The sequence below is a fragment of the Rissa tridactyla genome, chromosome 5, assembly GCF_028500815.1.
Source record: "Rissa tridactyla isolate bRisTri1 chromosome 5, bRisTri1.patW.cur.20221130, whole genome shotgun sequence".
Classification (NCBI taxonomy): Eukaryota; Metazoa; Chordata; class Aves; order Charadriiformes; family Laridae; genus Rissa; species Rissa tridactyla.
In genome coordinates, this window is record NC_071470.1 from 29492228 (window position 1) to 29517582 (window position 25355).

The following is a 25355-nucleotide window of genomic DNA, read 5'->3' on the forward strand; positions in this document are numbered from 1 at the left end:
CAAAACTCTCTCAGCATTTTGCAGAGAAGAAATGCCCCAAGGGGTTTACCTAGATAAATTAGAGGAAAGGCAGAAATTCTTGACATCGTAGCCTCTGCTTTAAGTCCCCCACAGAAACTCCCCTTTACCTTCATCACTGGAAAACATCATTCTCAAGCATCCCCTAGCCTAAAAAGATTCATCTTTCTGCCTTGTTGCTGTTTGTCTGAGCAAAGTGGTGATGAAACACGAGCACAGTAGCAGCCAGCAAGCCTATCTTTAGTGCCTGTGTATCCCCTTAAAAATACTTTTCTGACATACTCAACCAAGACAAGTCCTCTATCCTTTCTCCAGCATTATTACCATGAAGTCTATTGCCATATATGGCCACTGGATCGGGCAGAGCCCAAGGAAGGAGGCGCTGGGTGGCTGGGGGGGCCGCTGGAGGCGTTGCTGCAGCAAGGGCAGAGGTACCCGAGCAAGGGCAGCTGCATCCCCAGCCCAGGCGGTGCAGAGATGCAGACCCCATTTTAGGCCATAAACCTGAACTAGGTATGATTGAAATAATTTTCCATCCAAAGCTGCGAGTAGGAGAGAAGAGGAATACTATCTCGTGGTGAAAGCAAGGGATCAAGTCTCAGCCCTCCTGGGTTCTGCTCTTAGATCTGCTACAGCTTGCATTTGTGATTTTAGCCAGGAACTTAAAGAAAACATCCCTGAGAAAACAAGCAAATAGGATGTTTGCGGTTCTGTATTCACTGGTGTTTTGGGTTTTTTTTAACTTTACATATGCCTCTGCTTTTTTAAAGTAATGTATTGTTTTCCATGATGCCGGTCACAGAAACACACTCTGGTTCACAGCCAGGATGGGGTCCTCCAGCTCTGTCAAAGCACACTGGCAGCAGTCCTGCACGCTGGACGAAGCCCTCACATGCAGCTACGCCTCCAGATCATGCCCTAAATAGTTCTTATGCAAACATACTGACCTTACTGTGGTTTCTACCAAGGTATCTAAAACCCTCTCTTTGAGACAATAGCTGTGTAAGTCCTGGGAGGTTTAATTTAGTTTGCAAAGCTTTCACTGCTGGCGACGGTGTGGAGTGGAGAAAGAACCCAGCCTGACTGTCTTGGGACACAGTATGTTCCCAAAGCTCCTTATAAACTAACAAACGCTATATGGAAATCGCTTGTACCGAGCATACATCCCCAAACGCACTTTTTCCAGTCAGTTTTAAGGCACAATCGTTCAGCACTTGACTCGACTCAGCTCCAAAATGGAGATAATAACCTCTTTGGGGAACATTACTTAAGCCAAGAAAGTAATGTTTGAAGTGTTTTGAGATCTCTAGCTGGAAATTCCCATAGAAAGTAAAACCAGCCACACAATGTTTACAGTTCCAAGCTCAGTTTTGTGCTGATTCAAACTGGTAAAAGAAGAGCTCTGTCAGTAGTTTATTCTTCAGTAAAACTCAGTCCACATTAAGTCTGGAGCCCAGAAGTTACTTGACTCCCCTCACTAAGCTCAGGGCAATGAAAAAAAAGATGTTTTCAAAGACTTCTACGAGAGACAATATGCAGTTATCAGAGACGGTAACTGGGTAGGACAACCAGATTAACAGCCCTACGAGGAGTGTTGCAGGGTCTTTGGGTGGCTGGATACAATCACAACCTTGATTTTCGTCTCTCTTCAGGGCAAAAAAATCCCTCTTATTACAACAAGTTCAGAACTGACTGAACATTGTCAAAATGATAGATGCAGCAATGTCTACTTATAGCTGAGAGATTCTTCTCTAAATTACAGACCCTCAACTGAAGAGATTGCTGCAAAATGGCCGCACACCATAAAATGAAGAAAAGTTAAAAAATGGTGCATAATGCTAGGGAAAAATGAAAATCAAGGCCAGTACTTCAAAATGATAGATGAGCTCTCATGCATGATAAACCAGAAATACATTTTTGCAGGAGGCAATGCAAAAAGGAAGAGAAGGCCTTGGGACCAGACACAATGACCATTTCCTTCTTTCACCGGTCTTCTACAAGAAGCTACTTCAGAACTTAAGTTCTTTAGCATTCACATATTTTTAATATTAAGAGCAGTTTTCTGTGGCCTAGGCTGAAGGTCCTGCACAAAGAACACATTCATCTGTATGAATGAATCCACTAAACAAGCATCTTCTTGTAATGTCATGTTCTTAGTAGTCCTTTTATTTTTAATGTACCATTTCCCAGGGATGCTGACGAATAAATGCAGTTTTAACCAGTCCGTTGGATGTCCTGAGACAAACAGGCAGATTTAAGACCTCACTTGACCACAAATGCACAAAAGCGCACACAGATGCACATATACTCAAGCGCGCACGGAAAAAGCTCATGTTTGGGTCTGAGTGTGTAACTGCACACATTTTTTCATGTACATTTTTGTGGGAAGATTTTTAGGACTCAAGTCTGGAAAATTCCACCACTTTATGTTGCACACCATATTACTGCTATGATCTCAGCTCTAGCCTGAATTTATACTAGTTACGCTCCTTGCTCTGAAAGCTTGACAGGCTCTTCGGTGACATCAGCTATCTTTTTTTTTCATCAAGCATTTGTTAGCTGGTAAACCTGAAACTCCCTTTGTGGTTTCCAGTCTAGACTTTAATTTGCACTGGGTTTATCAGCTGGCTTTTTTGGTGTCATCTTTACAAAAAAGGTCTGAAATATTCCGCATTTATTTCATGCTTGTCTTCCAGTAGATATTTTAAAATTATTTGCTTAAGTAAACGTATTTTATACGTTTATACGTATAAAGTCAGATTACATCTGACTTAAAAAAAAAAATAATCTGGTTTAGTTTTCATGGGAAAATCTGGCCTCCAAAGCCATTCTGAGCTTTTCAGGCTCAAAAGTAAAGCTGTAGTTCGACACTTGCATATGAATTCATGAGAATCTGTTCCTGAGTGACAACCTGGCTTGTATTGGTATGGTACCTTTGACAGAGAAGGCATGTTATGATTTAAAAATGTGGTTGCAGGGACCTTTCTCATTGTCAGTCTCTGAATCTGCCCATTTTATTAACTGCAGAAATCACACATAGGTGACAGAGCTGGGTACAACCCTGCCTCTCTGAGTGACAGGCAGGGAAAGCTCAAACCATTTCTCCCAAGACAAAGCAGTGATCTCTTTCTCAGTACAGGAACTTATTAACAAGGCCACACATGATTTTCAGAAGTAAGGCTTGAATGAGCAAGAAATAATTATTTTCACAATAACAAAACCAAAAAAACCCTTACATTTTGCTACATTTTTAAAAATACAAAAACCAACGCTTTTTTTCTCACAAAGCTATACTTCTTGAAAACATTGGAGCTGTTGCAAGAGCTGTGCAGACCATTTTTGGTCAGGCAATTTGGTGGATAGGCAGTTTGTACTACGCAGAACAGAGAGGGCTGCAGCAGCGCTGAGGACTTGGAAGCTGAGCGTACAGTAGCATTGCCATGTACTTGAAGGAGTTTTTATTAATAGAGAGCTTTGCAGCATGAAGGGAATAAATAAAGTGCTGTCAGATTGTCTCCAAATGCTTTGCAGATAACATACTGTTCGGCCATCCACCCACAGCACACACAAGTTTGTTAACATGCAACTGTACAAAATCTTTGTTTTCTTTTTTTTTTTCTTAAAAGTAGCAGGAAGGCATCTGGGATATGGAAAAGTCTAGCACTGGTCTCTCTGCCTGTGTGGGGAATGCTTTATGTACAATTTAAAAAAAAAAAAACAAAAAAAAAACCAAAAAACAATTTTTATGAAAGAAAGTCCGATAAATGCCAATGAATTCAGCATTACTAAACCCAAGTTTAGAACAACACAGGAAATAATGGTGCCGTTACTATGATCAAATTACAGTGGAATTCCCTTGGAAAAGAATATGACTTAGGAATTTCTTTTCATTCCAATCAGTGTTTTTGAAACTCTAGGTGAGTTAGTGGGACACTTGGATGGTGCTAGATTTTAAAAATTAAAACAAGATACTGATGTTAGAAGAAGCCTAACGGATACATCGCTGTGATAAGTTTCTATTAAAAAAGACCGCACTGAGTGTTTTTTCTAAGCTAAGATACAAACTCACAGTCAAAACCAAACGCACACAAACCGCAAACCCCCAAAAGGTATATTCCAATATTGCAAAATAGGAAATTACAGATTAATTTTCCATTTAGTAAATTAGCCCACAGCAGAACTCATACCTCTTAAGCTGCATTTTATGTCTCCCTCTTCTGCAGAGAAACTATCTGCCATCAGGAAATTCCTATGTGTTTAATTTGATTGTATTTGGAAAAATACAATTTATTCTTAGAAAAGTGAGTACCATATAAGGTTAGATCAGAGCGCAGCATGGAGAATGCCTGATGAGTCTTATGCATTCAGACTTTTATATGCATTTAAAAGGCTGGACTTCAAGGTCTTAAAACAAGCTACTGAAACTGCAGTGATACATTTCCCACACTACTGCACTGACCTCCACATTTGAGACTGGCAAAGTCCAACATAAAGACTAGTACTCTGGTTAGGATCTAAAGCTGCAGCCCTTGCATTGGGATTTTCTACATTTTCAGACACCTAACAGAAAGGAGTGGAAGATGACAAAATCCCATTTCTCAGAAGCCTGCATTCCCAGAACAAACCCTAACAGATGATACCCTGCTAAACCAGGATTAGCAAACTTGAACTGACTTCAGGAAGCTGAAGGATTTTTCTCCATCCAGAGCAATTCAAACAGGTATCTCCTCAGAGATCCTTCTTTTTAAAAAGGTGACTGTGAGGTTTGTATGCCCAATTTTTGCAGGGCAGCCTATGGCAGTTATGCACATATACCACTCCAAAAAGCAACCTGGGTGCCAGCCCCCTCCACATTAGGGAACTTGAACCTTCAGCGCGCTACCGGTGTCCCCTAACCACCAAAGCTTTCTGGAAAATGAGCCGGAGGTGAAAACGCAAGGGACTTTGCCACCTCTCCTCTCGGTGCCAGATTATTGTGCGATTAGCACTGAAAACCATAGGCAGCAGCAGCTGTGTAATACTGAGCTGCTGGCTGCCCAAGGACTTGCTCGGAGGCCTGAACTTTAACTCTGTATTTCTGCAGTCCCAAATTAGATAGGATTTCAGTGGTCTGGATTTGCCTGAATATTACTTTCTGTATCTCAGTTTTAACAACAACTGAGTGAGCAACGGAAGCACTTTGTGGGTGGAAAAGCTCCTGGTCAGAAATCCCCCCCTTACCTTTAGCCACTGCTCTGCCTGCTCTTTGCTCTGTACTGCCAGAACCAGGGCATCCGCTCCTTGGTGCGAGATTTTCAGCTCATGCTTCTTCTTTTTGCTGTCCTTGGGAATGTACGTGATACTGCAGTCATTCAGGAGCAGCTCCATCTGGGGCTGCTGGTCCTTGGAACTTTTGTAACACTAAATAAATGTACAGGAAGTTCAAAAGTTAGACATCACCTTTCTGAACCTTGGGGGAAAGCTGTTATTATATAGACATGCTATTTTTTAATTTTTAATATTTTCCGTGCACTCCTTTACCACATACCACAGAGTTCAGCCAACGCCAACTTTTCATTTCTCCTCCTCATCCCCTCTGTAAAGCAAAATTACTTCCAGACTGACATTAACAGACATCTTTTATTGCAGGACAGGTACAACATATGGAGAGTATTAAGCTTCTCTGCGTTATCCTTATGACTCAACCTTGACCTTGGTCAAGTAGGAAAAGGGTGATTCAGGATATCTGTTCACATGTAGCAGCAGAATAAACTTGTACAGTTAACGACTTTAAAGCCTCGACGCTCACCCTGCCCTGCAGCAACAGCCTGGAGTATCAAGGCAAACCCGCGCCAGTGCCTACACGCTGCAGCCACAAAGGCGCTGGCACAAGCCCTGCCCAGCTGTTCTTTTTCTTGAGATAAGTAAAAAAATTGTCACCCTGTGGAAAGGGGGCAAAGTCACAGGACAGTAACATTTTTAGCTAATTCAGTTTAATCAGTCACTGCACAAAACCGCATAAATCTCCACATTAGTCTACTCTGTAAGCTCCTGGATAAAACTATATGACTTACCTGATGGTTTTTCCCTCAGTAGTAAGTGCTGTCCTTGAACAGCCATTTCATGCTGGATCACTGATGACCTGCTCTATGTTTAAATTGGTGATCTAAAGATTAAGGGTTTCACATTACATCGCTTGTCCTATAGACCTAGTCTCTACTCTTGTCTTCTAACATATCAGTACAGTTGCGGTTCATCAAGCTGTCATCAAGTGCCAGACTACAGAACAATGTTTAACTGTGTATATGATTGTCTGGCTATTTTATATACTTCCGTAAATTGGGCTTTTACTCAATACAACTAAGCACAAAGGCAAAAAAGGTATGGGATAATAAAGATGACTAATTAATATGCACACATATAGAATAATTGAGTATAAACGTGTGTAAATGTGAACAGAGAAAATCACATGAACTTTTGCATGTCTGCGGCAGTCATGATGCAACTGTCAGGAAGACAGTAGCTGTTAAAAGTATGTTATAAACACAACAACGCAGGCTGAGCAAATACGGCCACTCTAAACCAGCCTCTGCAAATCACTCGTAATCCTCCTTCCCTCTCCAGAGTTTCTCTAGCTTGGTCACAGATTTTAAGTTTGTACTATTAAAAAAATATTATGTTTTCAAGCTATGAAATCTTGAAAACATACAACATTAGTCACTTTAAGAAGCAATAAACAGCATATAATTCCCTTCAAATTAATTTAAATATTTTATTTATAGTTATACATTACTAAAACTGCAGTGTATATATATTAAAGGACTTTAAGTGAAAGACTATTCCCTACTAAAAGTTATTACTAATGTCTAATTCTAATTAAAATATTTTGGTTTTATGAGGACAGCTGCATTTATAATACAAGCAATTACTAATCCCTAAGAACATATATTTGTTTTACTTGTATATCTCATAAGTTAAATGTCCAAGTCCTCCTTCAAACAATAAACCAATCTTGTGTAACTTGGTCGTTAGACTCCTATTGTGATTTTTATTTTCTTAATCTCCATTACAGAATTACTGAAAAGACAATCCCTATAAGGAGAAAAAAAACCCAACTTTTCAGACCACACATGTGGCTAAAGGAAATGAAAATAGAAAAAAATAACATATTTCTATACAGAACAACAAACATAATTGTAGAAGAAATACTGTGTGACTTCAGGGAAAAATCTCATTTTTCCCCCTCTTTCTTTCTTGCTTGCTTGCTTTCTTTCTTTTCTTCAAGCTGTTATCAAATAGTCTTGAAATTTGATATGATCCTGGTATACGGTGATAAAAATGTGGACTAAGTATAATGGCATTGCAAGAATACAATACAAACTGAATTGGAATCAACATTCTTTTCGACACTTAAATGGAGGAGGATAGAAAAATTAAATCCTCAGTAACCACTGAAAACTGGCAAAGGAATTCCAACGATATTTTCAGAAACCTCTTAACCAGATACCTCTGTTTCATATCCTGTTATTTCCTATACTGCCACAAGAATAAACGTAATTTAAATCGAACATATCTAAGCTATGTTGTAAGAGTGTAGAATAATAAGGCTGTACAGAAAATATTCCATCACCTGTTCATCAGCTTTTAACGTTTGGGCTATTTCAGTAATTATTAGTTACATAATTAGCTACAACTGTTGGAAGCACCAGACAGGAAGACAGGGAGTGCCTAAGACCTCAACTTATTTATTACTGTAAGCACTAGATCCCTTATAATGACACAGAAATGAGTGTTTCCCTCAATTAGGCTCTCTTTTCAGAAAACAGAAAGACATCTATGAGCAGATAATTTACTAACTTACGGAATCTTTTACTGGTGCCTCCAATCAGAAAGAAACATAACAGATATGCTTAAGGAACAAATACATCCACTTGTTTCTTTCTTTTCTATAATGCAGCTGTGCATCATGTGAATACTGCATCTGTAATTACCGCAGAACAGATGGCAAAGGTTTAGTTTAAAGTGTATACATTACCACGGCATATGCTGCCAAGTGAATTCTCAGTCTAACAAGGGACTTTTCTCTCCAGCGGTCTGATCCAACAGTTCATACACAAAGCTCCCTAAGAGATTTTTGGTCCCCAGGGAATGAAAGATTGGATTTACAGTTTCAGCAATTTTTTTTTCCAAATGAAATATGTTAGAAGCTAATAGGCCACATTTTCTTTCCAGTATCAGGGAACTGCCTGGGTTTAAGTTTAAGCGCAATAAAACTCGAATTTCTAAGTGGCTAAATGATACACTTAGAATTTCAGTGCTTCTCTGCTTCTTGGGTAAATCATGACCGAACTCTTTTGTAAGGTTACTGTAGACTTAGCCACTGTTTGCAGAACATATTCCAAAACCCAGATTCCTGTAAAAATAAATACATCATCTAAAAGGTACAAAGAAAATATAGCTAGACAAAAATGAAAATTACCAGTAGTTTGTTTTCTTTGATAACACACAGTAGTTTGGTCCATTGCCCAAATCGTTTCTTTCTAAGGAGGAACGCACAGATTTTGGCATCCTTCACCAGATCCATAGAAGCCTCCTCAGAAGGCCACTGATGTCTCATTTTCTTCCCCTTCCCATCCTCCTCCTCTTCATCGTAGGATTCGTAAGAGCTGCTCATAGCATCCGAGTCATAATCTTTAAGAAAAGCATAAAAGTGTCAAGTTAAAACATTTAGCAATGAAGCGTACGGAAATAACTGAAAATCTCAACAGGGTTCATTTTAAGTTAAGGCTTTTGAATGTCAGCCATGAACAGATTACTGTTTCAGTGCTTAGTAATATCAATACATTAAGTTAATTGAATATGAGATCCTGTTTCATTATGAAATTTTATAGAAGACCCACACTGATACCTTGGGAATTCTAATTGAAAGAATAAGCTGGGAATGAATAGTTAGAATTTTATGTAGTTTTTTATTATCTTCAAAATATTACGTAGCAGATACTTCCACCATTTGAAATTCTTTTACAGAGAAACATCTTCATCTTGACCTATTGCATAATGCAAAATGTAGGCACAGAAATTTCAATATTAGTGCAACATACTAAGAAACAAACATGGAATATAACACCTGCACTGATACAATTAACCTTGAATAGACAATGCTGTTCCTTGAACTATAGATTTTGCTGGAGTTAAAGGCGTTCTGCAAAGAACATGTTGTTATGTTAGCCTAAAATGTTTAATCCTGCTCTAAGTTTGACGATGTAATGGCAAGATTCCTTTTTAATGAAACAATCTTTGTTCATTTTCAACCTGTCATTTTCAACAATGCCGTCAGCTCCAGCAGTCCCCTAAACTACAAAACTAATCTGCCATTATCACAGAACCCTCTCTTCCACCATCCGTACTTATTTATTTGTTTATGTAGGCATATAAGTAAAGTTCCTCAGATAATAACACCTGAAGGCATGTTTGTTATCCACTGACACACGCTCCCATGGAGGATACTTGATTGGAATATTTTCAACAGCTAAAACTTTGTCCAAACATTTCAAGTAGACTTTGATATATTTTTAGGCCAGAAGGCGGAAGAAAAATCTCCCATTTGCTTTAGCTAGGTATTTGGGACACAGGTGGGATGTAGGAAGGAGACCTGGAACAACTGGGAAATGGACAAGACAGTGGATTGCTGGAAAGCTCATTCTAAATCAGTTCCTCCCTAACGTGCAGAGTCAGAATGGGATATACTCAGACCTCACATCTCTGAACCAAGACTAAATAGTCTGATCTTATTTGTGTTTTCGCAAAAGTGTACAAAATAGGTTTTCTTCATTCCAAAGTGAAATGAAAACAAAATTTCAAACTCTTGAAACTTTCTCTTTAATTTAACTGAATTGCCATCTTCTGGTCAATTCTGCTATAGAGTGTTTGGTTCGGGGCAGCTCCATACGAGCAAGCAGTAAAAGCTGCAGATGATTCAATGAATTGTAGGCAGTGCTGACTGAGACTTCAAAGTAGAGATTTAACTTCTGCACGTTAAATATCCTACAGGTACTTCCTATGTGGCTCACAAGCAGGCCAAGCGCAGATTTCATGTTAGCAATAAGGTGTATGATCAGCAGAAGGACTCTGTTGGCACAGCACATGCAGGTTCATCCAAATCTGCTTATGTGAGGATGAAAGTCACAGGAGCTTCTGAGGCTGACATTTCTGGAATACCATCCTCGCGCAGTAAGGGGATCGTGGGGGAACTCTTGCCATACCCTGCCCATTAACTACTCCCCATGTTTCTCTCCTCTGTGGGTTGTGGGACTCTTGGCCAGAAGAGGAGTTTGCTGTGTGACCACCTTGGAGGACTAATACGATCTGGGCTGAGACCTTTGCTGCTCTTTGACACAATCTGCTTCTATTCTTTGTTTCTCCAAACTGCTATATCATGACCAAAACAAGGACTTCAGGCTCTGGGCACAAACTAGCTCCTGTTCACACTGTAAAGTGACTATTTTAACATAAACAGGATAGGCAGTCGACTTCCCATATGTAACAGCTTTAACAGATATTCAGAATGTTACGGAGGGAAATTCAGCACGTACGTATAATTTCAAAGGGTTTTGAAGCAGTGTTACTCCCAACTGGGAATCCCTATGAACTGAATTTGGGAAGCAGTAAACTTCCTATTAAAAAATGATAAATTATGGAAGCAAACGGTGTAAAGGTAAGTTGTGGAAAGGCTAGTAGTGACTAAAACCTGTTGTCTCTCATTGTCTCACCACAACAGGTAATGAAACAGGCTTGACAGTAAACTACAGGTAAGAGCTGAAAATTTCTTGTATATATGTTGAAGTCAACACACTCTTTGGGTCTTGGAGTGGCGAAGGGGGCAAGAGAAAGGGGAGAAATACAAAAAATATAAAAAAGGTGAAAAGTGTCTCCCCAAAATAAACTTCTTTTAAGTCTACTAAAGTCTCAGAGACCGAAATTCACTGATACAACATGTTCCAATGCTTCTGATCTATATTTTTTTGCATCTTCTGCATTTTCTTTTGACATTGGCTTTTCACACTTATACTCATCAAAATTTTCTCCTGTTAGGGGGTGAAAATCACAACGGACTTTCACATTATTTGTAATAGCATATTCCAAAAATTAGTCTGTAGTAATTTAGGCATATTGTACAGACCAGTAACTTTTAAAAAAGAGAAAGGGAATTATCAGATAAGGCATATACAGTCTTGTTTTCACCTACTTGCAAGTGTTCATTTACAAACAGATTACAGGGACTTGGGGAAGTTACAGATATTTCATTTTCATGATCTATATTCTGCAATCTTCTGCTGCTCTTCGCCTTTATAGGTAGGAAACATAGCATGTAAGCCTCCTTGCTCTTAATGACATTTCAAAAATATTCCATAGGAATATTTACTTAAGATAATGATATCTACCCCAGCAGTTGTTTAACTGTTTATTCTTACACTTAGACTTTTAGCACTTCTTTGTTATGGTCTTCTCCGCCTCAAACAGTCTGAATAGCTAAGGTTACGTCTTTGGTTAATACACTGCTTTGGTGGCTTATTTTAATTGCCACACACTCTGGATTTAGTGGAAGTTTTGCTTGAGTGGAGATACATTACTAATGGCATATTGAATTTAAAAGCAACTTCATTACCGATGAAGAACCAAGTACTTCAAACACAAATTAGAAGAGATGATACGGAGTTCAGGACATAAGAAAAGACAGCAAAGTCACAGCAAGTGAGATGGTAAGTTACAATAACAGAGATTTAAATGTATGAATATATATTCTTAAATTGCAGAATTATTAACGAACTTTTAGGGCAGACAGCCTAAATATTTTTATGGATTTGGATGGTTAAGTACAATAAGAAATTAGTTTCATATTTTATCTTTTTTGTTTCCCTAGGCAATCCTTTAGTAGTGCTATTAATATTTGTTCTATTAATATTTTTCTGCCTGAGCACGGCTCTTGTTTAATAACAAAACACAAATCAGCAGTTCTCTGGATTACAGGGGGACCACCCTGCAGCATTTCAAGGGAGGAAATGACGAGAGGAGTGATTTTGCTGCTCTGCTAAGACTGTATATTCCTTCATTTGCTTTACAATATACGAAACTCTTACCTTGAATTTCTTAGGTAAATTAATATAACCTCAGTTTGTGCAGTGTACGAGTGAATAATTAAGATTCTAACGTGACTCCTACGCATGTGTTTTAAGAACGGAGATATCATTTTATTCACTTCTAGTTCAAATAATAAAAATGGCTATAAAATGGGGGAAGATATGCCTTTAGTCTTTGGGCCATAGAAAATAATGATTAGTGACAAATCAGCCATATGCAAGTAATAAATTAGCCCAGCCAATAAAAAAGCAGCAAAAAGGAAAATCTTTGCAACTTCTTGGTACATAATGTCCTCTTGACTGACCCTCTGTAAATGTCATTTCATTGCTTCATCAGCGTGCTCCCAGTGTACTTCCCGCGAAGTGCACAGGTCTTTGGAGAAGTATTTGGATGTGAGATAGAGCATTTTTGTGTTGCAGAAGGACATTCTGGTGGTCAGTTAGGAGGCTGCACTCTGCCTTTTGCACTAAACCAATAGTCACAAAAACACTGTCATGTGCATCAAACCTGGCTTGTGGGAGCCAGTATGAGTGATTTATCCCTATCCACAATGTGTCATCAGAAATGCCGCAAATCACATCTTTTCAATAATTCCTTTTTTCTTTTTATTTGTCTACTTTAGCAAGTAATTCAGTGCAACAGAGGCATACCTGTACAGCTGCAGATTGCCACCAGTTTCTGAAACATCTACATTTACAGTATTGCCAGTTTACAGGGGTTTACTCTGGACAATCCTTAACCCTGGACTCCCGGTCCAATGTCCTCACCACATTTGTGGTTCAAATCTGTCCAAAAGACCAGTTGCTGATTTGGACCCTCTGTCTCAAACAGCAGCAGAAACATGTTTATGTGCACCTAACTTGAGCTCCAGGTTTAGTTTCCTCCAAAAGGAGCTTGGTTTGTGCACACCAAAACAATTCTGCAAACCAAACCAATGCATGGCCAGTGAGGATAACCAGAACCGTCCCCAGACGGTCAAAGCCACGCTTATGACATGTCACCACAGCACTAATAGAGATATAGATGTCAAATACTAAAAAAGCTGAAGGCCACTGGAATTACCAGTTCCTCGGAAATTGGTCTGGATATATATTACTCACTGGAAGTGATGTACTCGGGAGCCTTTCCAGGACTAAGTGGCACTGCCTCTTCATAATAGCCTTCAGGAAGGGAAGATGTTGGTAACGGTGGAGGTCCATTATCTGGTGGCTAAAAAAAAAGAAAAAGAAAAAGTGAACATCCATGACTCATGATAAGGTAGCAGAAATTTTTGCATGTACTCCAGCTGAGTCCTTTGGGGATACAAACACAGTACCATCTTACTTGCCATTGTTAAGGATGTCAAATTCAAGATAAGTACATTAAAAGAAGTCGTTTCTACAACAGCATTAAGTGGTAAAAATACTGAAAAGACACAGTTCTCTATTTAAGAGCTGGAAACTTATAGGGCCTATGTAGGAAAGAGACTTCTGTGCATAGACCATTTTACAATGTTAAAGCTTATTTATCAGTATTTTACATCTAAAATAATTTGTATTACAGCAGCAAACAACAGTTTGGTTGCGCAGTTTAGAAAAGCTAAATAGCTGAGCTGGCAGAGATAAAGGACAGATAATTTAGATCATATTTTCATGATGTATTTTGTTTTTCAATGGTATATCAATTCTTAATATGGACATTAATTTTTAAAATGCTCTTTCTACATAGTGAAAACTGAGCTACAACCAAGGAAAAGTTTGGAGAAACATTGAGAAACTATTATATGATAAAATAAATATTTCAAATACCAGGTCAAATTCTAAAATGCTTCTATTCTAAATATAAACCTGTTTTAAATTTAAAACTGACCTGGTATGTTGATATAGTAACAAAGTAAATTTAGTACTCTGTGACTTCTTCCATATGACTTTACTGTTCTATTTCCTTAACAAGTACCAAAACAACTGTATTTTATAGAACTCATTCATATTTGCCACAGGTTTTTAGTTCCATATTTTCGTATCAGAGAAAATACCAAAGTCTTTTTCCAACACCAGCGGTTTATTATATGATTACAAAAATACAGCTTGTAAGCAGAGTCTCATTTCTGCAGTAACATTTTTTCTACACATCTTTCTCTTTTTTCATGTAATGAAAGAGACGTAATGGTGTTTTTCTGCATTGGGTTGATCTAGTCCAAACTTGGTGAATGAACAGAGATAAGAAACTAGTCAAGGTGGGCTTTGCTCATGGTCAGATACAGACACTTCTGGAGTGCAATTCAATGGGCCGGACAGTCTAGTAGAGGCCTAGAGCCTTCTTCCATGTAATATAGGTGAAGCCACAGTGACTACACTCTTCTTTTGCTATAGACCTAAAGTTACCTGGGAGGAACTGAGCTTTAATAACACATGGCATTAGCTATAATGAAATTAATTCTGTGGGCACTTTCAGGGCTGGATTCATCTTTGCAGATTTCAGAGCGAGACATCTCCAAATCTCATTACCAATTATACACCTACGCCAAACATCTAATTCTTAACAACATCAGCAAGACAAGTCCCACACTTAGTGTGCTCTGCAGTTAAATTCATATCGAGTAGGTTATTCCACCTTGCAGGTCAGTGCTTGTGTATTCCCGATGCACAGGACGGCAAGGAGCTAACGAATAAACCTGCCCTTCCAGTGCTGGCTTCCCTTCGTGCACTGAATAATATCAGAAACTTCCTCATGAACAATGAACCAATTCATGACTGAACACAGAAATTCTTGGTCTTGAGATTTACACTAATATTACTTCTATATCAAATGATACAGTCAACTTCATATGTCAAACTCAATTACAGATAAGAGATGGCAATTACTGTTATCTACAACGTGAACCAAGTGAGTTTTCCTCACAGACCAGTTTTGCTAGAGAAGTTATCGGTCAAAGAAGCAAAATAATGAAAAAATGTGACTTTTAGCATCATTTCCCTGTGATTCTGCTGAAAAAAACCCAAATTGCAAATCTGCACATAATCACAAAATAAATGAGTCTTTGAAGGTTAGCTGCTGCTGCGTAAGGGACAGGAAAAAATATTACACGTTTGTTAATATTGGAAAATTGACAGCACGTTATGAATTCTGCCCTACACACCTGCACACATCAGCTCTGTGTGGCCTGAACTGCGAGACACAATAGGGAGAACTGCCTCCAAAGAGTCTGTGTTTTCTCCCTTCACCCAGGTGGGCAGAGCCTTGCTCAAGTGAGTCAGGGTCAAGGTTTGTTCCTGGGGTGGTGTAGATTCATACCACCCTTTTCAGAAGACAGATACATTAATATTGTGGTCGAGCCTTAAACTATTTTCCCCGTCAGGTGTATATATGACATATGAAATTCCTATCATTATTAAACCTAATTCACCCAGGAAATACCCATCCCAAGAGTCATTCCAATTTTGACTTGACACAGCACCAAGGTTTCAAAGCTATCTTTTATCCAGAAACAAATAAGAGGTTCCAATAAAGATCGGGGGGTATGTGGGGGGGAATCCTTGTTTTTAGACAAAATGTTATTCAGAAAGAAAGAAAAAAGGAAATGAAACACAAATGGTACTTGTCTGAATTCGACCCTGCTGGAGCACCAGTTACTTCATACAGCTGGGGCGGGCTGGGCTGTGCAGCCAACGTCAACACAGATGGAATCCATTGCTGAATTAACCAGGCGCTCCTTTCTGAAATGCATTTTGCAGTGCTTGCCATAACAAAGTTGAAAACAATTATAAAAAAGATATTTTAAAAAAAAAATCATTAGGAGAAACAGAAACATCCAACATTAAATACTTTCTGATTAAAGCAAGGCTGCTTTAATATTGAAAGAAAATCCAACTGATTAAATACAAAATAAAAATACCTCATTCAAATCTGTACCATAAACAGCTGCATCTTTTGGGAGCTATGGAATATATAAGTGGTCGAGCAACAAGAAATGTAAAAAGTACATCTCAGCATTCTGATATTACTTACTAATATTTACAGCACTTTAATTTTTTTTATTATTGCTAGCTGTATTGTGTAATTCTTTCAACTTGGCAATTCTTTAGTGGAAGAATTTTGATGAAGTTATGAATTATGAACTGAAATAATTCTTGATTCAATAACTTCTCATTAGTTGTGAAAAATAACAAGGCCATAAACCCCACAAAACTACGTATTCTATAAAAGGATTAAATCTCAAAAACCCTAGGATATGTGTAGTTTGAGTGGTATCAGGAGGAAAGACCTGGCAACCTGCAAAGAAGGCATTAGCACAAATCTCTACTTTTTTTTTTTTTATGACAGGCCACAAGGAAGAAAACTAGAGAATGTTGCCTTTCAAGATAAATAACCTTGCTCAATCACAGGAATAAGAACTGAGTTAGAAAAAAATTAACATTATTTTGATCTCACTGGAAGAAAAGGGGCAAAGATGAGTGAGATATTGTTGCCCAGAATAATACCAGTAATACTGAAACAATACTGTTAAAGGTGTTTGTCAGGTGCTGGGTCTGAGACCAAAAGAGAGATGCTTTATTTGAAACAAAGAAGTGGATGGGGTGATAATTACACGACAGGGTTGAGATCTCTGAAGACATTAAAGAATGGGTTGTGCGCGGGATGCCCAGCTCCAGTTTACAGGAGGGACTGTTGAGAGAAAGAAACAAGTATCTCAAATAATAAGCAATATTTAACTGGATAGTAAAACTCATGATTGTACTAGACACTATGAAACAGTCTTAGTGGAAATATTAATTTTATGGCATCTATGGTCTTCCCCTCCACCTGCTCCTCTGTGTTCCACAGACCACAAATGAACTCTTGCTTTCGTTATCCTAGGAGAGAAAATACTTTATTTCCCCCTTGTGTCCAAGGGCACCTACCAAGAGAGGTAGGTACTTTTTTTTTTAGGGATAGTCTAGCTGATATCTGCTGACAATATGAAAGTATATAGTGTGGAAAGCACCATGAAATACAGAGGAAAATAAATGTCATCGTATAGGGACCTGAGGATATAAAATCACTTTACACCCCAATGAAGACTTACACTATGTAGGAAATAGAAAGAAACACCTCCCTTTATGCAATGATTTAGGACGTGGAGATTTCCAGTGGAAAGCAGTGACTTTAACAGAGGCAGAGACTGTCAGTAGACCCGTGCTGCAGGCAAAGGCTGCCAGCAATTCAAGAGCCATGCTCGCACGTGTGATATTAGATCAACCACCAATTCGGATCCAGCCGGTCTGCGGAGCCAGCTGCTACGTAACCCCTCAACACTGAAAAGCAGCAACATGAGACTGGAAAAGTGGTCACACACTGGTAATGCATAATAAAGCTATTCAGAAGCCAGCAGGCAACTGTGGGCTGTCAAGAAGAAACCTTGACACATGCACATGCCATTTGCGTTGAAGCAAGCTTAGACTTGACCTCTGTACAACCCTACGGCATCCTCAGCCTGGGAGAAGGAACACATTTATGATCCCTTTCCCCACATGTGAAAAAATGGACGTCCAGAAAGCAAAATAAATCAACAAACCAAATACCAAAACAGCTGGCAAAATTACAGACAGAACATTTCAAGCAAGCTTCTTCATACCCCTGTAAAGGCTGGAAACTGGGCCCCAGTACTAGCCACGCACTTGGTCTGAAAGCCTTTAGATAAATTCAGAATCGCTAAGGCACTGAAAAGAAATCACCATTTAATGCCAGCTACTGAGGACCCGGATGGACCTTGGATTTATTCAGGACAAAAGCGCTGACTGTATGGGATGTTAAGACCATATGGAGCTGTGCAGGAGTGAAATTCTAGCCTGAGTGTAGACAAGCAGAAGCCAGGAAGAATTCTTCATTTGATATCAGCTCTGTATCCTAAAGTTATTAATTTCTCAGCTTGCCAGATGGACCCTACAAAACCGGGAGCCAAATAATGTGAAAGAAGTCTAACAACTTCTCTTTTCCGCTTCTGAGCACATCTGACAAAGGACAGTAAACCAGCCAGCCAGACACCAAACTCAGTTTTTTGGAACAGAGTAATCCCTGCAGTCCCACCACAAGGTGGGTAACACGGCTGCATGACAGGCTGTTGGTACAGTCCCACCCAACCACCACTGAGTCTGCCCAAGCAATTACAGCACAGGCCTCTGGTACACAGGTGGTACCAAGAAAAAAAACAAAAGGAATTGCCCAAGAAATCAACAGCCAGAGTCAGACATGATGGGAGGCCCAGCAACCCGTGGTGATTCTGCAAAGAGCTGAACTGGTAACCCACCAGCTCTTTCTGCACTGCTGAACAGACAGGGGCAAGGAGGAAACACTAGCAGAAGTGACGACCAGGTGGAGGATGAGTATATGCACAAGCGAAGCTTTTGGTTAGGGTTTAAGACTAAGAATAAAAGAAGGTACATGCTTTACACGCTGTCCTCCAGGGAGTGGAGGTACATCTGACACAGCCTAAGTGCGTGTCTGCTGACTCAGGGGTGAATGCCTAATTAAAGGTATCTCTGGAAAAGCATTTAGTATGTATAGTGACTACAAACAGATTGCAGCCTCAGAAAGCAGAGCCTGATGATGGGAAAGGGATCTGAACAGACTTGCTCGCATTTAAAGAATGAATCAGGGTGTACTATGGCTCCACAGTTTGATCTGAAGATTGTCTGGAGAGCATTTACACAGGAACCTCACCAGGAACTGAGCTGCCATTTCACAAAATAGAGCACATCTGAGTTCTGCTTAGATAACCCCATAACCCCTTTACCTAAGCAACAGGAAGGCAAAGATGGCAATGGAGAGGAACAAATGGAAACAGTAAGAAACCAATACAGTATATTCACTGAGCAGAGGATCCAGTTGGTTCTTCCATCTCTCTGATGGCAACGTCAGCCTGTGACAGAACCCAGGCATAAGCTTAAGTCTCAGTTCTTGCCATTGTATTTAATTAACGTTTGAGGTATTAAATAAAACTGAAAAGACTGGAGCAGAGAATGCACCACTGAAAGGACCGATAGCTGGAAGGAGTTACACGCATACTCAATGGAAGACAGGAGTGGAAATAAACGCCAGACTCCATGGAACTAACGGAAGATCTAAGGAAATAATTCAAATGTGAAAGAGAATGAGCCAGAAAGAAACCCACAATATTTCTATATCACTCCAATTTTATAATATAAGATTATTACCCAGCCAGTTGCAAGCACCACTCAGACAAAACACAATAGAGTTGACTCATATCAAGCAAAGGGTCTGGGCGTACCAAGAAGAGAAATGGCCTTTAATCAATGCTGGGAAACACTTTCATGCATATTACATGAGAAAGATGAATCTGAATTTTAATCAGCATAGGGCCCTCAGTCAGAGGTGGTTATTGCAATTGCGCTCAAAGAAGTGTCTGTATTCCCCAGCAAAGACAAAATCACCTTCATATTCCGGGAGTTAATAAGCTCATCCAGGTACATGACATGCCAGTGTTGATGAGACAAGGCAAAATGGTGAGAAAAGTGTAGGCAACACCATTTCCACCAGAACAATATTCTCCTAAGGGCCTGAGCACTGCATCAAATAGAAACAAGAGAAGCCTTTGGTACTTACTGGCCTAGTTCCTTTCCCATGTGTTTGTGCACAGCACAATAATGAGCATGTTTAGGAAGGCAAATAGGCTGGTCCCTAACTATCAGCACAGGGAGGTTGTTTTATGGGCAGGTATAGCATAGAAACAAGAAACCAAAAACCTGAGGCCACAAGCGTGAGCATGTCATGAAAAATGGTGGGAAAATATCCTATCAAATCTGTGGCACTAGTAATTTAATAGCTTGCTTCTATGGAGATCACAGATCACCAGCATCTAGTAAAGACAGAAAAGAGGGCATACAGTTTCACAATGAAGCAGTTCAATCCTACATTAAACCCGGCCTGAGCTCATCCAGTTTAAATGTGAATTCCAGTTAAAGGTAGTCAGGAACAGCTCATTCTGGCAGCTTAGACATGAAGAAAACTTTGAAATATGGTGCACTGTTATAAAGGTATATTGTAAGTGAACTGAGAAGGAAATTACTTTAACTAAATCTTTTCTGTGATACCACTTGCAAATGTGAAATATATCATCAACAATAAGGCAACAACCCCCCCCGAGGCAAATGGGAATGGCAACTACAGTGTCCTGCAAGACATCATCAACAAAAAAGAGGCTGCAAACATTTCTTTGTCCTTAATCCTTATGCAATCAGATGTGAGGACCAAAAGTATTCCACAACTGAATCACGTCCAGAAGACTCTGCTGTTCTGGTCACTCATGATCAGACTCAAACGTGAACTTACAGCAGGCGCACAGGAGAAATACTGACATGGGAACTAGTTCGATAGAATTAAACTACAGCTCAAAATGCAACTGATAGAGCCTCTTATATGCAATGTAATGAAATGAAACCCAAGAGGAATATGATTGTGATTTCAAAGGATATCTGAGGCGCAGGTACCAAGGTGGGGGAAAAAAGCGACTTAAACCCAAGGAGAAAGGCTGGTGATGAACACTGGGATGGTGGAACAGCCTTTCAAATTGAAATAGTGGGTTAAAGAAATCTATGTGCTAGTAAATAGATCTTGGTAAGTTTCTGAAAGGGTTAATATTTTATAATTGCCTGCAGTAAGAGTGACTGTACTGAATAATCAAAAAGGCCTCATTAGTTGTTCCTTCATTATGGAAGAACTTGCTGAGATTTGTTCAAACTGAAGCTATCAACCAGCTCTAAATGAAACAACTGAATTTTTGTTGAATTTATTTTTGTGGCTTTTAAAAAGTTTCTGCAAGGAGGAAAACTCCAAATACTACCTTAAGATTATCTTTTAAGAAGAACAGAGAATAACAACTGCTTTTCAATGTTAGAAGAAAAAGCAAGATGAAATAAAGATTCATAAGTACCCACCTGGCACGTGAGCCCCTTGCTTTTGTTATGGCACTAGCCTGACTGCACATTTTAGAAGAATCTTTAAGACTAGCACTTTTTTGGTGGTTGTTCAAAGAATGACTAATGTAATTGGTGATGTTTCACCTTAAAAATCCTTTTGATTTCAGGATGATTTTTTTTCTTCTCCAAGGGCACTGTCTCCTTTGAGCATTTTCTAATAAATATCTGAGAGTATACCTGACAGGCAGCCAGAAAAAGGGAGGCTGTCAAATTGCTTCCCCACAATAGGAAACCCATTTATATGAAACACTCCTACAGAGTGACTGTGTATGTTTCAGGAAAGGGTTGGAGGAAGATGACCTATCCTTTTGATTTATATCTACAGGGGTTCTGGCATCTTGCTAGACACTTGTTGTGGTTAAATAATTATTGAATTGTCAATATTCCAAGCAAAATAAAACATATACTCAATTTTACTGTGAAAATCATGCAAAATAGCTGTGTGCTGTTTGTATTTGATTTTGTTGGACTGCACAGTGCACTGAAATCACCGACTGTCAGATGTAATATGACAACCAAATGCTTGGAGGCTAGAAGTATTCTGTCACTGTCATGCTGTGGATAATTTATGACAGTAATCCTCGGGCGCATCTGAGCAGCAGGACACGCTGGATCTTATTCTATTGCCTCAGTGGAAAATGTACTTCAAGGCAACTTGGTGACAGTGCAATGACGGGATCCCAGGTGTTAAACCACCAGCCGCACTGCGAGGGACACACAGCGCATTGCCTCCATTATTCCTCCAAACCCATCATCTAGCACTGCTTCTTGCCTGTCAAGTGCGAGGAAATATCATAAAAGTAGCTGCTGATGTAGAGATGGAGAAAGCAGGCTAAAAGACACAAGCCCTGGCAGGTTCAAGAGGGACAAACCAACACCACTCTATTTCCAATACGGTGATCTGCCCCTCTGCTGCTGACCCAGGCAAAGCTTCCCTACCTGCTGGCACTGCATTCATGCTAGCAAGGACATATTAACGCGCCCAGGCAAACAGCGTTTCAGTTCTGCGGGAGGACTCTGAGCTGTCCTTAAACTCTCATCCTTCATCTGCAGCTTTTACTTTGCCGGCCATCTGAAGGAGCTGTATGCACAGGCTAAAGCAAGCGAGTATTTGTGCTTTCTAAGCCTGACAGAAAGTCTGCTAGACCAGATGTAGGCAAGGGAATGTATACAGAAAAAGAGAATTACTAAGAGATTGTGTGCTCAGTGATTCGCTTTATTCAAGTATACGCAAGGTCCAACTTTGCACCTTGATTTTAAGACCGGTCCAAAGCCCACTGAATCCAGGAAAACTCTCTGGGCTTTAATGTGTTTTAATAACTGGAGACTTCATTTAAACTATTAACAGCATGTCTCTAAATAAAATGAATTTTATACTCTTTGTTCATGGGCTGATGAATAACACAACTGATACAAGATTTGGCCTGAGCAAATATGCAGGTCTATTTACAGATTTACAAAGGAAACCTTGCACAGCACCTGCCCACACATAATTCTGGCTCCTGGCACTACTTTAAGGAGTATTAAATTCCTTCCCACCCACATATCTTTACATAAGTAAAAGCTTAAACATCAATTCAGACTAAACATTTTTTGAATGCAGAATCCCTCGAGTGCCATAAAAAGAAACAGTGGTGTAAATGAAACTTTAATTTCCACCATGCTCAGTAACTGATGTGCTAAACCCATAGATTTTAAAACAGTGCATAGTTTATTTAAAGTTATTGATTCCCACTTCCAGTAAAGTCCTGTGTTCCAGCAGCACATTGTGTTTCCACTGGAGCCTGAGACCACCACTAGATGTTATTCAGCAAGTGGAAAAAGTTTCTGTCCTGAACAGCTGACAAAAAGAGGTGCCATACAACATGACTTCCAACTTGCCATGTGAAGAAGGGCAACCTGGAGCAGAATTTCCTAGCCTCTGGTGGGGCCAGGGAATTTCTTCCACTTGACCAGGAAAGCACGGTCTGTGAAAAGTGGCTAGGAAAGGTAGATCAGTACTTGTGTCACTGAGCGACATAATTATGTACGGACTGCCATCATCAGCTACGAAGTTTTAGGAGTCCATTGATTAAGGGTAGGTTGAAAATCACCATAGAGGAGCATTAATGGAAGGGAAAATTAGATCTTAGCCACTGTCACTGATGTCCAGCCTGGTGTAAAAAGAAAGATAATGCGACAGTCTCTGGTCATATCTAATAATAATGAGGGGCTAACAAAGAGGCATCTAATAGAGAAAGGTTTCCAGAAAACAGCTAACGATCGATTCCATTAGTTCAATATGACTTTAGGAGAAGTTTCTGAAGTCAGAGTGGGGTTTGAGCTTGCCCCAGTGTCCAAAGGTCAAGAAGCTGATGGTTTTTTTCCTTCCCTTCTGACTCCACCTGGTCTTTTGCAGGAAAGCAGCAGTCTGTCATTTTTTTCACAAATTACTATGTGCTACCATCTTAAAATAGCATCACTCATAACCTGTATTTGGATAATGCAAGACAACGAGAGGCCTGAGACATTTCCTGGCTGATCTCAAAGCGTCACCGACACCAGAAAGGGAGGTGAAAACCACACTGCCTGACGGCAGCAACAGAGTTGCAGAAAAACTGGCAAAAATCAGCTTCTACCACTATGGAAAAACCACCTCAGCTTGATGACTTCACCAAGATGAAAGTGTCCGCAGCGTTACAGGCAGGTCAGAGGGGAGGGCCATGTTCAAACCCCACTTTGCCAGGCTCAACATGGGAAGATCGCACTCCAGACTGGCCAGCTCTAACTGTGTCAACTTCCACGGTAATTCCCACTGTATCTCAGAGAAATATTTTTGTTACTCCAAAATCCCAACTGAACTACTGCAAAAAACAGTGCTGACCTCCTGGACCTAATTCATACTTCACACCATTTCACTCGCTGCAGCTGTACCAACTTTAAGGGAATTTACACATTAGTGTATGAGAAAGGAAAAGTAGGTCAGTTGTCTTTAGAAAAACAACTTGAATCTTCAGAGCCAATTTATTAAACTGAACCTACATAAATATGAAAGAACGAGGATCTCAATTGGCTTCAGTTTATGAAGCTAGCACCTGAAGTCTGCATTTCAAAGGCTTGTGCATTTTCCATAATTTTCCTGCCTCTCATCAACCCCTTCGCTTGTAATTTATGCTATATGCATCTTGAATTAAAGAAAAATAATCATTTTCAGGCACTGTTAACCATGAAATGGATTCTCCAGGTTTCATTGCATATTAATAAGATCACTTTTGCATCCATCCAAATCTTGCATAATTATTTTATAGCACCCTTTTTAGTTGAATTTTGCTACAGTATATATACCAGCTCTGGATAGGAGTAATTCTAGCATAAACATTTCCTTCCTATAATGATTCCAGTAATGATTCTCATTACATTATGTAGAATTAAAATTAAAAAAAAACAATAATCTTGCTCAGGTCACAAACCAAAAGCTGGTAGTGCTTAGGGAGAGACTATGATTAAGGTATTCTACTTAATACGGTTGTTGGGATTTTTTTACTTTGTTCTGCAGTACACGGCATTATTCACCATCAAATAAAGGTTATTACGAAAGTCTGGCCAGGAGTTTGATCTGGTAAATTAGTTCTTACGTTCATAAGATGCTAATGGCTTTTGTATCTCTTAGAACTGGGCATAAATGTGATAACAGAGTAACACACTAAAATGAGGCAGAATATTAGTCACCCAGTTGTTCTGCCCCCATAAACTGCATCTACATTTCCTGCTTCAGCCAATGAACGTGGGTCTCCACGGGTTGTCCTTATCACCATGCACAAAATTTTTCAAAAATTAATAAAAAGATGGATAATTTATCAGTATTTGGACTAAGACCATGTTCGCCTTTCAACAGGCTAAATCATGATTTGCTTTTGCTTCTCTAAAAAAATGTTGAAAATGTTTTCTTCAAATCTACCGTAAAGTCAGTAACAGAGGAGAATTAAAACTTGTTTATAGTTTATTTTGCAACAAGACAGCTGCTCCCAACTGGAGGAATTGAATTACAGATCTCAACCAGTATCTTTGCTATAAACATCTCTGAGAACAGACACTTCTTGTTCTGCAGGGAATTTCCTACCCAGAGACTGAGCACAGAATGGCACTAAAGACTTTATAAAAAAAAAAGAAGCCGTCTTCCTTCATTTTAAAACTTTGTACTTTCATTTTTCAGATATCAAGAGGGAGTCTTCTCATAAGGCTTGCTCCAGGAAAAGCTGATCCTTAAAACTGTAAGAAACTAACTGG

At 39.4% G+C, this 25355-nt stretch overlaps 1 protein-coding gene across 4 annotated transcripts in view; it reads right to left on the minus strand.

The window, feature by feature from the left end:
* AFAP1 (actin filament associated protein 1) overlaps nucleotides 1–25355 on the minus strand; it is a 119294-nt gene that overhangs the window by 33425 nt on the left and 60514 nt on the right. For all 4 annotated transcript variants that reach the window (XM_054202863.1, XM_054202866.1, XM_054202867.1 and 1 more), the window contains exons 4-6: nucleotides 13236–13344; nucleotides 8477–8688; nucleotides 5239–5418 (exon numbers count right to left, since the gene is read on the minus strand). In XM_054202863.1, the coding sequence (XP_054058838.1) occupies nucleotides 5239–5418; nucleotides 8477–8688; nucleotides 13236–13344 (501 nt within the window). The remainder of the gene's footprint in view (nucleotides 1–5238; nucleotides 5419–8476; nucleotides 8689–13235; nucleotides 13345–25355) is intronic.